Raw genomic sequence first — 16707 nt, 5'->3', positions numbered from 1 at the left:
TCAAAATCCAAGAATTGCATTCGCTTGGCCAACCACCTCTCGCTGGCCCGGCGTCGGAGCAGAACCAGGCACCAACTTCTCCAAGCCCATCGACTGCAGGGCCTCACGACCAGCCCACTGCCGAAGCTTCGCCTCCGTCGGCCGTCCCGCGTGTCGAGCCTCGCCTTCGCCGCCTGGGAAGTCAGGGCCTGGCGTGCCATTACGCCAGGCCTCGCGCTGCCGCACCACGTACTGCGCGTTGATGGCCGTCACCGGGCAGATGGGAATGTACATGACGCTCGAGTCGGACGTGCCCTGATGCAGCTTGTCGACTGCGTGGATTGCTGTTTCGCACATGTTAGCTGGTGATGCCCTGGGCCAAACTCCATCTTGCGACTACCACACTTACTGTCGCAGTGCCAAGCAACGAAATCGCCGGGCCTAATCTCCGGAACGTGCACCATGGTCCGATCCAGCTCCAGATGCGGATGGAGTTCGTCCGTCAACTCCTGCCCATGCCCCGGACTCGCGCCCTGTAGATCGCTCGTCATGCCCTCGGCACCTACAAACTCCCAGTTACTCTCGTCCAGATATCCTTCATCCCCCTTCTTCTTATTCACCGCCTCGAAGAACGGCCGGAGCAGCACGTACGCCGTCGCGCGGTGCATCAGCGGATTCACCAGCAGCGTACCCTCGCTCGGCCCCGTCGCGCTCATGCTCAGCCACCCCTGCCACATGCGGAACATGGTGCACGCACCGAGCCCGTCGTACAGGTTGTTGACTGCCTCGACGCGGCCGCTGGCGTCCCAGGGATCGTAGCGCTCCCACGCGCCGTCAAACACGGCGTCGTAGACGCCGCCGCGCCCGTAGCCGTCCCGCTCCCACCGCTCGACGCTGCCCCCGTCAATGTGCGGGCCCAGCGCAAAGGTCGCGTCCCCGGGCTGCCGGATCCGCAGGCGGTCGGCGTACGACAGCGGCTCGGTGATGGATATCTGGCTCGCGGGGTTCGACGTGTGCCACAGCGACGACATGAGCTGCTGCTGCACGCGCATAAAGTTGGGGTGTGAGCGGGCCTTGAGCTGCGGCGCGGACCAGTATAGTTCGTAGACTTGGGGGTTATCGGCCGGGAAGGCTGCCCATGAGTTAGCGGACGAGTTACGATGGAGGGATAGAGATCCTCGTCGAGGCTCTGTAGTAACGGGGTCGGGCTTTACATGCATCACGCACCTCTGGTCCATGGGTTCTCTTTGACATAGCCCTCTACTTCCTCCTTGTAAGCTCTGGCCTCGGCCTCGGGCACCACGCCTCTGACAACCACGGCGCCTCGCTTTTTGATCTCGTCCCTGAGGCCGCGCACGCCGCTTTCCAGATTGGCAAATTCAATCTGCGGGACCACATTCGATCCTTTCTGCGCAATGATTTCATTCTCCGTGCGAAGGTCACGCAGCAAGTGGTTCCAGCTCTCTGCAATCTGCTTCTCCCGGCCACGGACCAAATCACACTTGAGTTGTCTGAAGCGGTCCGGCAAAGGGTCGCGCTTCGCTCCGGAGAGAGACACAAAGGCATCGGAAATGTCGCCTTCTTTCTTTAGGGACTTCTGGGTTGCTGCCCCGCCGCCCATGGCCATGGTGGCCTTTGTCCGGCGTTGGGACTTGCTTACACAAGACCGCAACATGATCGTGTACACTATAGTAGCGTGGAGAGAATGCAATAGAAATTACACAGTAGAAACTTTGAAGCCTGTGCTGACTGATTGACGAGAAGAAACGAAGCTGCCTATGTACTTTGATTAACTGCCATTCATGTTGGGTTGTTTTTATACACATTGGGTGCTGTGCGGGGATTCCCAATTGGGAAGTCCGCCCCCCCCCCCCCCTTTCAACTTCGTGGCGCGGATCACGAGTCGGGACGGAGGTTAGTTAATCGTCGAAAGCACTGATGCCTGCAAATAATTAATACCTAGTAATGCTGCCTGCAAAATCTGGTAGACGATTTCTTTAGATTAATCTTTCATATTTCTTTAAATGTGTATAATCTTCTAAGATTAGTCTATAGTTAAGTGGCCCTTAATAGCTTTAATGTCTTCTAAAAGTATAAATAAATAATAGAAAAGAAAGCACTTAGCTTTTTAAATGATAATCCTTATTATAAGAAATAATTCTTAAAGCCTTTTAGACTATTATAGCTTATTATATAAAAATAGAAATAAATATATTATTAATTAATATTTAATATAGTTTATAAATAAGTAAGCTATATAAATAAGTAGACTATTTTATATAACTTTATATTTTAAAATATATTAAAATAAAGAAATAAAATTCTAATTAATAAAATCTATTTAAAATTCTTTAAAAGAAATAATATTTATTATTTTTTTATAGTATAATTAATAAATAAATTACTTAAATAAGTAAGTTACTTATATTCTTTAATTTATATATATTACTTTATAACCTTTATAACCTAATCTTACTATTTACTTATAATACCTTTAAAACTAAGTTAAAAATAAAAATAAGTATTATAATTAAAAAATTATATTAAATTACCCTTAAAGATAATAGTATTAGATAACTATTATATCCTTAAAATAGATATAATAGCTTTAGCTTAAAAAGGGGGTAATATATTAACACCTATCCCCTAATAGACTACCTAAACTAGGGATATACTATAAGTAAGCTAGGTACTAGACTTTAATATAACTAAAACTAAAAATAAACTATAAGGGTTTAGACGATTTATTTAATCTATCTAAACGATCTTAGTATAAAAAGGAAGAATTAAAGAATTAAAAGGAGAGATCCCCTAAATCTATCCTAAAATATTATTAATATACTAACTATAGTGTGGTTAAGTAGGTAACTATTAGATATAGGTATTATAACTGTGTAGTTATAGTCTACCTTATTATAATAATATAATAAGGGCTTTAGTCTAAGTCTCTTTTAGGGTCTAACTTATAATAATACTCCCCTCTTTTATAAGGTAATATTTTTAAGTTTCTAGTATAAATATGTCACTTAAAGTAGCTATAAGCTCTTATATTAGCTCTTAATAGTCTACCTACTTAATAAGGTATTTCTTCTTATAGCTCTATTCTTATTAGATATACTTCTCTTATAGAATAGCTTTTAGTTCTTACTCCTCTTTACTATTAACTAGCTATAATAGTAGCTATTTATCTATCTTAACCTATAAGGGTAAGGGGTCTATTATAGTAAGTTATAGTAGGGCTATATAAAAAATATTATAAATGTCTAGTAGTATATTAAGATAATAGCTATAAGAGCTAATCTACCTAATTATAGTAAACTTAGTATATTTTATATAGTTACTTTATATATATATTTTATAGATTAGGTTAGACCTTATTACTAATCTTAAATACTAGTATCTATTAATATATCTAGTTAGCTATTTCTTCTTAGAATTACTAGACTATTACTATTAATATTTATACCTATTTTATTACCTACCTTAATTTATCTATAATAGTATCTACTTACTAAATTAGGCTCTATATAGCTATTTATATTAGCTTATTATTTATAAATATTATTAGCTTAATATAATACCTATATATTAAGAAGAATAGGCTAACTTTTATAGAGGCTATATCTTAGTTATTAATAGCTAATTCTATATATAGTAATAGGCCTATCTAGTTATCTTAGTTATAATTTATAAATATATATATATAAGCCTTAATTATCTAGTTTATCTATTTTATTAAACTATCTATCTTAAGATAGTATATTAGAGAGAGGTGTCTAGTTATTTAGAGTAATATATAGACTTATTTTTATAGTTATCTAATAAACTATATACTTTAATCTAATATAATAGATCTTAGTAGATTATAGTATTAATAAAAGACTTATATAAACTTCCTTACTATTATCTTAGCTTATATATTATTATATAGCTTAAAGATAATACTTTTATTTAGTTTATCTATAATAACTATAAAGTTTATATAATTATTACTTTTTAGAAGGTCTATAATAAAGTTAATAGAGATTTCTTATTAGATTTAGTCTAAAATAGGTAATAGTTTAAAGAATCTACTCTTTCTTTCTCTTTAAGACTTATTTCCTTTATAATTATTATAATTCTATATAAACTACTATATATTACTTAATATTTTAGACTAAAAGAACTACTAAGCTAATAAGCTTAATAGGCTCTCTTACCCTAAATGTCTTATTAATAGTAAGTTATATATCTTTTATATTATTTTAGTATATAGTAGTTCTTAGTTTAGAATTTATTACTATTCTTAAAATAATAGCTTATTATTTACTAATAAAGAGTATTTACTAATAGAGACTTTTAGATTAAGCTCTATAAGGAATATTTACTATTATTATATAATATTACTAATAATTTTATTATAGGTTATATTTTACTCTTTACCTTATACTTAAAGTATCTTATCCTCTATTAGGGATATAGTCTATATTAGTAATTTTATTATTACTAGTAGTTTAGTCTCTATTAGTAACTTTATTTTTATTATTTTTTTTATTTCTTTATATAAACTCTATTAGGAACTATTACTCTTACTTTATAAACTATATTAGTTTATAATAAAAAGATCTTACTAAAACTAATATAATAGGTTCTTAGAGAGTATATATAGTTTCTAGTTTTAGTAATTATACTATATAATATTATAGTTAGTTATTATCTAATCTTTTAAGCAAATCTTATTCTTATTAAGATAGTATATTTACTCTTTTATTTTATTTTTTTAGGTATATATAAAATAGTAAAGTTATATCTTAATAAAATAAAAGACTATCTTATTTATTATTTAGTTAGCTTTTTAGCTATTATAAAGTTTTTAAAATTCTTATAGTTAATCTAAATTTTAAATTCCTTTATACTATATAGTTCTTTATCTTACTTTTTTAAGTACCTAATAATTACTAATATCTCTTTATTATAAATCTTATAGTTATATTCTACTAGGGTATTTTTCTTTAAGTAAAATATACGTAGTTAGAGTATTCTATTATTATTAAATTATATTAGGGCTCTATTAATACTTTAGGTAGAGGTGTCTATTTTTAGGATAGTCTTTTATTTTAGGTTAAACTAGAATAAAATAGGAGCCTTTATAAAAAGCTCTTTAAGTTATTAGAATATAGTCTTAACTTAATTAGTCTATTAGAAGGCTTAGTTTTTTCTAGTAAATATAGTAAGGGGGGCTATTAGGGCTAAGTACCCTTTTATAAATTTTTAATAAAAGTTTATAAACTTAAAGAAACTCTATATTACTTTTACTAATTTTAGTACTTTTTAGTTAATAATAGTCTTAACCTTTATTAGGTCTATTTATATCCTTTTATTAGCTTTAATAATAAAGCCTAAGTACTTTATTTTAATAACTCTAAACTTATATTTATTAATATTAAGTTATAACCCTATCTATTATAGCTTAGTAAGTACCTTCTTTATATAGGCCTTATAACTCTCCTCTATTCTATTAGTATAAATAAGTATAAACTTATCTAGGTACTCTTTTAGTGCCTAATTAATATATCTCTAAAAGGTACTAGGGGTATTAGTAAGCCTAAAGGGGGTAACTAGCCACTTAAAGAGCCTATACCTTATCTTAAATGCCATTTTCTATATATTTTCTTATTTAACTTATATCTTATAGAATATAACTATAATATCTAGTTTAGTAAATTACTTTACTTTCTTACTATTATAAAGTATCTTATAAATTAATAAGAGGGGGTATTAGTCTTTATATATAACTTTATTTAACTCTTAGTAGTTAATATAAAAGTATAAGCCCCCTCTTAGCTTCTTAATAAATAAGATAGGAGTAGCTATTAGGGAGCTACTTATATAAATAAAGTTCTTATCTAATAACTCTATTAGGGTCTTCTAGAGTACTAGTAGTTCCTCTCTTAATATATTATATAGGGGGCCCTATAGGACCTAGGCTTTTTTCCTATTCTCCTATTCTAGTTTAATCTTATAGTCCGCCCCTAGTCTTAGTAGTAGAAGTTTATTAGCTTAGGACTTATTAAAGAGTGCCTAGAACTCCTAGTATTATAGTAAAAGCTTAGTCTATAAATTAGCTATAATCTTCTATTATAAGGCCTTATTAATATCTACTAGGCTTATAGAGAATATCTTAATCTAATTATCCTTTCTCTAGTATTATAACTAGGTATAGAAGCTTACTCTAAATATCTAGGCTAGTAAGCTCCCTATTATACCTTTAGTACTACTACTTACTCTTAATTACTATAGTCTAATCTCTAAGTACTTTTCCTTTATATAGATAGTAACTACCTAGTCCTTTATTTAAGCTAGTCCTATAATTATATTATAGTTATCTATTTTAGGTATAATATATAAGTAGACTTTTTACTATATATATCTATTAATATCTATTTAGATAATAATAATCTCTAAGATTATAGTATCTTAGTCTTTATTAAATATTATTACTTCTTAAGGTAATATTAGGATATACTAAAGTTTATACTATTATATAAAATGTTTATTAATCACTTTATAGGAGATATAATTAGTATCTACTAATATAAATATAAAAATAATATTATTTATTAGGGTTAAAATAGTAAATAGTATACTTTTTATTAGGTAATCTTCTAATTTATATATATTAGGCTTCTTTATTTACTCTTAGGTGTGTTTTTAATTAAGAGCTACTCTTTTCCTAGTTCCTTTAAGTCTTTATTTAAGTCCTCTCTAGGTACTTGTGAGGTGCTGTCGGCGAAGAGCTTCAGTCACTAGATGATCCTTAGGTTTTTAGAATAATGGTGGAATTATCGCTGCCTCCTCGCTACTCCCTTGTCGGCAGCCCGCAGCTATATAGTAGCTTCTTCGCACGTGATACCTCTGGTTGCCTATAACCTCCTACCAACCAGCGTGCCCTGCGGGTGCCCTGACAGTACTCTAGTATAGGATTATAATACCTATATAGGTAAGACTACTACCCTTATATTATATTATCTAATAAAATAGCTATTATAGTTATACTATAAATATACCTATCTTCTCTATTACTTATTAACCTTTTCTTTTATTATCTATTTTACTCTCTAATTAGAGTTTATAGAATTTAACTTAGTTTTCTCCTAATTTATTATATTTATAGCTAGTTCCTACTAAAAGATATATTTCTCTATAAGCCTCTAATCTTTTTAATATCTCTTAGTCTAATATACTTAAAATAGCTAGCTATTAAGTTAAGAGCTTATTATTAGTAGTAGCTCTATAAAACTATTAAAGTCCTTTAATAGACTTAGTATACTAATTAGGTAGTCTACTAGCTTATTATTTAAGGCGCTATTAAGGTAGTTAATCTATATAGTGTTATTCTATAAGGCTTTATTACTATTAGTAAGCTTTTTTTTAAATTTTAGGAGGAAGGATATAAAGGTTTTATTAGGCTTTTATTTAAGTTCTTTAAGTTAATTTAGTACTCTTATAGTAGTATTTAGGTTACTATACTATTTATTAAGATAGTTAAGAAACTATTTTATTATCTAGGTACTATTTACTATATCTTATTTAAAGTAAGTAGTAGCTATATTTTAGGCTATTCCTTCTAATCTTATATAAATATATATAAATAGCTTTTAGTTACTCCTAAAAGAGTACTAATTAAAGCTTAATTAAGCTTTTATTTCTAGATATTAAGGCCTAAAGTTCTTTTATATACTATTAAACTTTAAAGGGTCTAATAATATAGGTTTCTATCTTATAACTTTATTAATTAAGCTAGTATATATTAGTTTAAACTTAATAATTAGTAATTAGGGTGTTATTATTAGTATTATAAAAGCTAATTATAATACTTATATTTATACCTATATAGCTTTTTAATTATTTTCTTATTTAGTTTATAATAATTATAGTTATTTAGATATCTAACTTATTATTTATAATATTAGTTAGGTATTTCTCCTAAAAGATTTCCTATCTTAGCTATTTACTTCTATTATTAGATTAATTACTAGTTTATTTAAAAGGTTAACTAGTTTTTATCCCTTTATATAGAATACTCTAAACTAAATACCTATCTTTTATTCTTAGAGGCTAACTGTGAGGAACCGGGGCGCTAGGTAAACCACTCGGCCACAGAGATCAAAAAGATCAAGCAATACCAGACCGTAGCCGAGTATCCCTAGCATCCACTATATAGCTTCGAGGTCCCTGACACTAACTTCTATCTACTTATAATTATTCCTTATTATTATAAAATAAGTCTACTATTTTCTATATATATTATAGAGTATATATTAGAATTTTCTAATAATCTCTTATAGGTTAGTATAAAAGCTATTACTTAAATATAAGTAAATATATAAGTTTCTAATAGTTTACTTAGATAAAAAATATAAGAGTTACTATACTTATATAAGGGGCTATATAAGTTCTAATTTTATTTTAAATTCTTTCTAATATAAGGGTTTAGATAATTTATTTAATCTATTTAAATAATCTTAGTATAAAAAGGAAGAATTAAAGAATTAAGAGGAGAGATTCCCTAGATCTATCCTAAAATATCGTTAATATACTAACTATAGTATAGTTAAGTAGGTAACTATTAGATATAGGTATTATGACCGTGTGGTCACGGTCTACCTTATTATAATAATATAATAAGGGCTTCGGCCTGAGTCTCCTTTAGGGTCTAACCTGTGATATAAACTCTTTCTCTTAATACTAGCTTACTTTTATAAATAAGGTAAAGCCCTCCTTAAGAACCTATATATTAAGCTAATTAATCTAATATAGTTAATAAGTGAGTCGCCTAGATAAGTGTGAGGTGCTGTCGGCGAAGAGCTTCACTCACTAGATAATCCTTAGGTTTTTAGAATGATGGTGGAATTATCGCTGCCTCCTCGCTACTCCCTCGTCGGCAGCTCGCAGCTATATAGTAGCTTCTTCGCACGTGATACCTCTGGTTGCCTATAACCTCCTACTAACCAGCGTGCCCTACGGGTGCCCTGATAATAAGCGAGTCGCCCGGTTTTCCCCACTTAGTTCCTAAATCTAGAATAACTCTATTATAATAGGGCTAAAATAGCTAGTCTCTTTTAATATTAGATATAGAACTATTAAATTACCTATATATTTAAGAATAATACTTTATATTAATTATTTAAATTTAAATAACTAATTTAATAGTAATTAGATTTAATTCCTTTTTAAACTCTTTTTAAAATTAATTATATCTTAGTCTCTTTAAAAATAAAATATATTTTTAATATATAATATACTATAATAATAAGAATAGATATAAAAGCTAAAAAGAAAATATAATTAATCTTTTTAATAAGTTAAATAAGAAAAATAAAAAAAATAAAAGAAAATTTCTTATTTTTAATATAACTTATTAAAAGGATTAATTATATTTATTTATTAAGCCTTATTAACTATATAGACTTTTATTAAAGCTCTCTATTAAGTTTTATAGTTATATATACAGAGACTATAAAGTTATTAAATTTAAAAAGAATTTAGAAAAGAATTAAATCTAATATATATTATATAATATAATATATAATTACTATTTATCTATAATTATTACTATTTACTATAAATAGTTTAATAACTTAATACATTAAATCTAAAAGCCTAGCTATTTTAGCTTTACTCTTATAGAGTTATTTTAACTTTAGTAAATAAGTGGGGTAAAATAAGCGACTTACTTATTTAGATAACTCACTTATTAATTATATTAACTCTCTTTTTTAAATTAATAAGTTTTTTTAAGTTAATAATTTAATTATATTATAAGTTTTAACTATTATATTAGTATTAAATAGTTATTATAAAAATATTATAAATCTTTATTATTTTATAAATACTTAATTTAAAGAATATATTAATAGTAAATAAAATAAGAATTATATTACTTTTTATATAAATGCTTTTTATAAGTTATTATAAGTTATTATTAAGTAATTATAATATAAAAATAAAAGTTAGTATTTTATAATAAAGATATATTACTTACTTATTTATACTACTTATTTAATAACTATATTATATTATTCTTACTTTTTTAATCTAATTAAAGTTTATAATAACTATTCTTATTATAATAAAACTTAATAAAAACCTAATTTTATTAAAGTTATAAATATTAAATTTAATAATATTACATTTTATAATTATATTCTCTAAAAGTATAAACTAACTATAAATTATAATTAGATTTTTATATTTAACTCTCTAATAGTTATATCTTTATTAAAATATATAATAAGCTCTAATTACTATTATATAAGGTTTTTTTCCCCTATATATACTATAAAAAAGCACCTAAAAATTATTAGTACGCCTTAATAATCTTTAGGTACTTTTTCACAGGGTATAGATAGAAGGCTATATAGCTGCTAGTAAAGGGCGGCTAGGACAGTCTATAAACAAAGTGAAGTGAAGTGAAAAAGAAGTGAACATACTTGGTGATAGATGGATCTTAGTTTAGCAGGCAAGTCCTGGGGTGACAGGCAAGTCCTGGGATGGCTAACAAGTCCTAAGATAGTAGGCAAATCCTAAGATAGCAGGCAAGACCTGGGATGGTAAGCAATCCCTAGGGCAGCAAGTAATTCCTAGGATAATAAGCTTTATCCCAAGATAATAAGTTTCATCTCAGGATAAAAGTTCTGGCCCAGGACTGATGCCAAGATCCCGGGACTGACACCAAGATCCCGGGAGTGGATTTGTCCTGGGAGTAAATGTTCACGCATCTGGAGCGACTCGCACACGCCCAGCGAGTACGGCCGCGTCAACTGGATGGAGGACTTTGCCGAGGCAGGCAAGTGCGGCGTGGCCGACGCCAACCTCGAAGGCGGCTTCGGCAGCATAACGGACTGGTTGCCGACGATCCAAAACCAGTATATGGCATATGAATGGTACTTTGGCGCCTTTATCAAATCGGGCGGGAGCTGCACCAGACGATTTGCCAATAGCGCGAGCCGACGGCAATATAGAGCGTGAAGAGGGAAGGCTTATTGTAAAATGCAAAAGAAAAACGACACGAGGTTTTGCATCGGGTTGGCCCAGAACCTCAGCGACGGCGTTCGGGATAATTTATTGTTGCTTTTTTACTTGAAAATGGTGTATTTCTAGCAATCGATACATACTGGATCTGCGTCTGAAGCACTCAGGAGAGTACTACAATATGGTGCAACTCTTATGCCACGTCCTAAAGGTGGCATCGTTTCACTACACAGCTGATAGTATGACAATAGTTCTCCGGCGTTGTTTGTTTTGGGAACAAGTAGTAGTAATCATGATAGTAGCCAATAAGCCAAAGACAGCCTCAAAGCGACAGTAGATACAGATAATATTGCCCAGCAATGATGGAAGAAGAAACAAGACAATGCGCTGGTACTGGAGTGACTGCTCCTCCCAGTTATGAATGAAATTAACAATGATAATGCAAATTGCCAACGCAATAGAAATTCGGTAGCCACAAGTTGACCAACAGAAATATATACATGGAAAATGAAATGCCGAAGTGTAAATCAGACTAGTCCTGCCAATTATCCCAGTCATCCACATATTCAACCTGGCCGCCCGCCATATGTACTGTGCGATTAGAGTCTGCGATAGTTTCCTCGCGGTGTGCGATCACAATGATTGTACAATCGCGGAAATACTCCAGCATCATCTCTCGCACAATCTGTTCCCGCCAGCTATCAACGCTAGCTGTCGCCTCATCCACCAGTACCAGCCTGCTACCCGTAAGACGCCGGCGAACAACGGCCCTCGCGATACATAGCAGTTGTTTTTCTCCATGAGAGTAGCCGACTTTGTCCAAGATCGCATCCAAACCACCCATTGCGGGAAGTCTTTCCCAGATTCCTAACCGCACAAGTGTTTCTCGCACAATTTGATCTTTCCTCTCAGCTTCAGTTCGCTCCTCTATGCCGACCTTGACTGGCTTTGTCATGTCCCAAGATTTGTCGTACGGAAGGAGATTATCGCGAATTGTGCCGTCTAATTCGACTAGATCCTGCGATATGGTGATAACACGAGCGCGAAGCTGATCCGGAGGAGCAGTCTTAACATCCACATCATCGATGGTGATTTTGCCTTCATACTCCAGAAACCCCAGGAGGGAGAACAGAAGAGAGGATTTGCCGCTGCCTGTACGCCCCATGATACCAATCTTCTTGCCAGGCTCAATTCTAAGATTAATATCCTGAAGCACAACAGGTTGTTCGGTTTTGTCGTCCAGTTTATAGCGCGCGGCGACGTTCTCAAAGAGAACCTCACCTCTGGAGGGCCAACTTTCTGGCAGGTCCACTGCTCCGGCTTTGCGCTCAGTGGGAGTGTCTCGGATAAAGTTGCGTAATCTTGCCAAAGAGCCAACTGCGGTCTCCATTGCTGTCCAAGCATTAACGACCATATTGAAACCGGTACCAAGATTGATCAGGTTCAAAAATGCAAGACCCGTAGCATTTGGGGAGGTTGAGTCTGTTACGTAGAGCGCAAGGACTGAAAGGACCACTGCCATCAATGCGACAACAAGCTCTACAACCATAAACAACAGTGCTTGTGAGGAAAGCAGGTAGTAGTATGGCTTTTGTGACTGATCTAAGAGATATAGGCAGCGAGAAAAGTCGTGCTTCTGGGAGCGAAATCCGCGAATGTAAACCAGACCAGTTCCGATATCACGTAGCGAGGTGACAAGGGGCGCCTGGGCCTCGATTTGGAGAAGTCGGAGCTGACGGGACGTGCAAAGATAGTATCTTTGTATAACGAAGAGACAAAACATAACCACGGGCAATATTGCGACCATATATGTTGTGCCGGCCAGAACCGCTCCTACGTGAGCTAACACTCCCAAGGAGCTGTAGAGGGTTGAGTACATTTTGGTCGGTACGCGCTTCGATAACAGCTCCATATCTTCGCTGTGCCGATTCAAAAGTTCCCCGGAATCAGTAGTGCTCAGAAATCCAAGTGTAGCTTGTGTCATTACACTTGTCAGCTTTTCATGGAGGCCATTGGAAGCACGCGGTGCTAGTTTGATAAACATAGTGACCAAACAGATGCCAGCGAGTATGCCAGCGGATGCCGCTATCAAGGCATAGCCAATAAGGTACTTCTTGTTGGTTGGGGCGACTTCAATCCATACCCTCATAAATATGGAGGGAAATGCATCCGACGCCGCTACCAATACCATCAATAAGGTAAAGAAGGTCATTGCCATGCGCCCGACAGAATCGATCCACAGAAGGTACAGATTTTTGTCTCCTTTCTGCCGAGATTCGTCGACTCGCTGGACGCCGATAGTTGGCACGGTCGGCGTGTCGCTAGCCTGATCTGCTGCTGGCTCTTCATCATAAAGGTCTTCCTTAGGTCCAAGTAGCCCCTCGTCAAGTAGACAAGCTACCTGTGACTTGACTTTACCTTGCGAGTTGCGCGGCTCGAAGGAGATACTGCCACTCCCGTCGAGGAGGAGAAGGTTGTCGGCAATCTCGAGGCATTCAGGCAAGTAGCTAGAGAGTACCACGGTGCAGTTTAGCTGACGAAGAAGCCCATTTTGACCGCATAGGCCTTGTAAGATCTCGAGAGCTGTTCTCCTGTCAATCGCACTAAAGACATCATCTAAGATAATTACTCTAGTGCGGGAATAAACAGCTCGGGCAATGCCGATTCTTTGGCGCTGTCCACCACTCAAAGCAATGCCGCCACTACCAATAATATAGTGTTCACCGTTTGGCAGTCGTTCGAGGTCTTCTAATAGTTGGCAGTATCGTATAACAGTGTTAAACCAAGTTGGCTCATATTCGCAGGTTCCAACTATGCAGGCACGAACTGTACTGTTTGGCAGATAGACATCTTGACCACAGACAGCTATTGCGACGACTGTCTCGTCTATATAGACTTTGCCTTCGAGAATTTCGGCCTCGCCTAATATACTCTCAAAGAATATAGTCTTTCCGGAGCATGTAGGACCAAACATTGACGTTATTGATCCAGCATCGATAGAGAAATCCACATTTGAGAGCAGCGCTTCTTCTGATCCACGCGGAGCGATCGAAGCCTTTTCGAAACAGATGACAGCAAGTGAAGTCCGAGCAACAGTCTTCTCCGGCGTGATTCGTACATTAGACGTGGATGCCTTCTCTGATTCCGTTTCATCGGCTCTGCGTGAAACTACACGCGGATCTTGATGTTCGTCCTGACACAGAAATTGTTGGATCCTGTCGAAACACCCCAGCATGGACATGACCTCCGGATACATTGTCAGCAGATCCGCGAGTGGTCCTTGAACTAGGGTCAGGACACCGAGCGTCGGGTAGACAATTTCCGGATCAAGCTTATCGCCGAACACATAAGTAAATATTCCAGCTGTTACGACGAAAACAGGCGTAAGCTGATCAACCATGACAGCTGCGGAGAGGGACGCGGCCTGGATGCAGCGATATCTCTTCGATGCAGCTGTTTCAAGAACTCGAAGGCTCTGAATAAATTGTGCCATTTTAGGCCCAAGTCCAAGGCTTTTGATAGCTGGAAGCTGGGAAAGAACTTGAGAAGTCTTTGCCACTCTGGTTTCAATATGCTCATTCCAGTACGTCACAGCAGAAGACGATGCGTTTCCAAACGCCAGACCAATGACGTGAGTCAAAAACAACGGCGCAAAAACGACCAGGCAGGATAATCTCACGAAATGAGCGAGAAAATACATGCCAAGGCAAGATTCGAGAATTGCGAATGGAACTTCGATGCAGGCAGGGATCCCCCCGGCGATACTCTCGAAATCGGCACTCATCAAGGTTATTGCAGCCTGCTTCTTCGCCTCAGATACCTTGAGCCGGTAGGACTTATCAAACATTTGAGAAATCAACCCACCCCGGGCACGAGTGACCAGGCGATTCTTTAGCTGCGTAGAAGCCGCTCGGCATAGAGCAGGCCCGGAAAATGCGAACAAGGTCGCTGCAACGAGACCTCCTTTTTGTCCTTCATCAGGCTTTCCGATGTCGCTAATCACGGCATGCATGACGAAAGGTTGCGAGTACATGAAGCCGCTAACGAATAATCGAGTAACAAATATGAGGGCAATAGACCATTTCCATGCTTTTAAGCAGGCGGTAAACAAGGAGTGCTTCGATGATCGTTGTGAGGTTGGCCAGCTGTTCGATAGCTCGGAAAAGAGGCAACTAGAGGCAAATTCGATGCCTAAGTCACTCAGATCGTCTAGAGCGAGTATACTGCGATAGCCAATGCGCATCATTGGCCGCAGAAAGAGGAAACATGTCCTGCTGAAGAATCCACATGTAGCTTCGCCATCAGAGACGGTACGAAGCTCGGGGTCGATGATCAGGGAGGTCTTCGGTACTTCCTCTAGGACAGCCAAAATCAGCCGCACAGCAGCCGTTGCCGCCGCAACAGCCCCAGAAGCTGTCAAATTGCGGAGGAAGTACGACCGACTTTTGGTGATATCAATCAGAATGCCGATGCCGAGATAGAGGCCGAGGACTGCAGAGGTTCTAATAGCATGCCGATGTTCAATGTATACCACACCAGCAATAGCCAAGGCGGCAACGAAGTCGAGAGACGCAGCGGGGGATGTCGTATCAGTATAATCGCTCGACAACGAACGCAACACCAAGTTGGCCAGCTCCAAGGCAACGAGGATGAGCGCAACACTCTGTGTACAGATTTTGTTAGCTGTGTGTATTGCCAGCAGTACCAGTGAAAGCACTCTCGCTCTCGACATACCAATTTAGTCCATAGCAGTCTGCTCCGACGAATACGGGCGTTGGTTTGTCGGTAATACAGAAAAGTGGCTGACGCAAAAAGAATGAAGGAGCATGACGGGAGGAGTTGGAGGATCGTCTCCTCGAACTTCAAGCTGAAGTCAAAAACGGGAAATGCCACCGGCCAGAACCAGTGGTCGGCGTGCGAAAACATTGCTCACTCCAGCCGAGAGGCAGTTCCGACAAGAAGAATTGAAGACGGTGAGAGACAAGCAGGAAAGGTTGGCTGGGTTGGGACACCAGAGGAGACACCCAGCGGTAGCATATATGCGGGGGAGACGGAAGGCGACTGGGGGTGGTGGGCTCGGCCGGACCAGGCTCAAAGGTACCCCGGCTACGACTTTTCGTTGGTCGCTTCAAACTGGTATGTTGTGAGATATATTTGCACGCCGGCTGGACGCACTGCGACGCTAAGGTGGTCGCGCAGGTCAGAGCCAGCTGTGCGCCGCATTGCCGGCCAATTGTCATGCTCGAAGCTGCGAATGCTTGTCTGCAAACTGCAGGCCATGCGGCACTAGTTAGGGTGCGTCCTCTCTGTCCCGCTTGCATATATTGGGGGCAGAGAATGAAAAGTCCTTTGTTCACTTTCAGCGCTTTCTAGTGACTAATGAATCTATGTGTGAGAAAAGAAAGAACATGACACAAACACGAGCGGGAAAGAGTCCTCCATCAGCTTGACAGCCGTCCATCTTCAAGATGCGCCTTCCAGGGCTACGGTAGAGGTGTCGCTCGCACCCTCGATGAACTGAGCATTCGGATTGCCCTTCAACCCTACTGTACAGTCAGCTATACTGCCAGTCTTCACTGGTAGGTAGTCGCCAGACTTACCTGGCATGGCGAGAGCCGGAGCACACAGGGCGACAGTGGCCAAAAGTAGAATCTGGGGACCAAGCATTGCGTGTGTGACAAGAGTTGGTGGGTGATGTGATTGTATGAAGAGGGG

At 37.1% G+C, this 16707-nt stretch overlaps 2 protein-coding genes across 3 annotated transcripts; both read right to left on the bottom strand.

Moving 5' to 3' along the window:
* On the bottom strand, nt 1-1654 carry LMH87_000732 (uncharacterized protein; the record flags this gene model as incomplete). Of its 2 annotated transcripts, XM_056198692.1 has the most annotated exons (4): nt 1-323; nt 389-1111; nt 1194-1239; nt 1292-1654. In XM_056198692.1, the coding sequence occupies 4 exons, from the start codon at nt 1652-1654 to the stop codon at nt 1-3; spliced, it is 1455 nt and encodes a 484-aa protein (XP_056055616.1). The 2 variants fall into 2 exon arrangements, with proteins under 2 accessions (XP_056055616.1, XP_056055615.1); XM_056198691.1 differs by having other exon boundaries at nt 1207-1654.
* Nucleotides 1655-11524: 9870 nt separating this feature from the next.
* On the bottom strand, nt 11525-15918 carry LMH87_000731 (uncharacterized protein; the record flags this gene model as incomplete). Its single annotated transcript, XM_056198690.1, has 2 exons — nt 11525-15655; nt 15727-15918. 2 exons carry the CDS (start codon nt 15916-15918, stop codon nt 11525-11527), a joined length of 4323 nt encoding a protein of 1440 aa, XP_056055614.1.
* Nucleotides 15919-16707: the final 789 nt, after the last annotated feature.

This window comes from Akanthomyces muscarius, chromosome 6 (genome assembly GCF_028009165.1).
Source record: "Akanthomyces muscarius strain Ve6 chromosome 6, whole genome shotgun sequence".
In the NCBI taxonomy this organism is placed as follows: Eukaryota; Fungi; Ascomycota; class Sordariomycetes; order Hypocreales; family Cordycipitaceae; genus Akanthomyces; species Akanthomyces muscarius.
The sequence above is the reverse complement of the archived record's forward strand: the minus strand, read 5'-3'. Positions and strand labels throughout refer to the sequence as shown.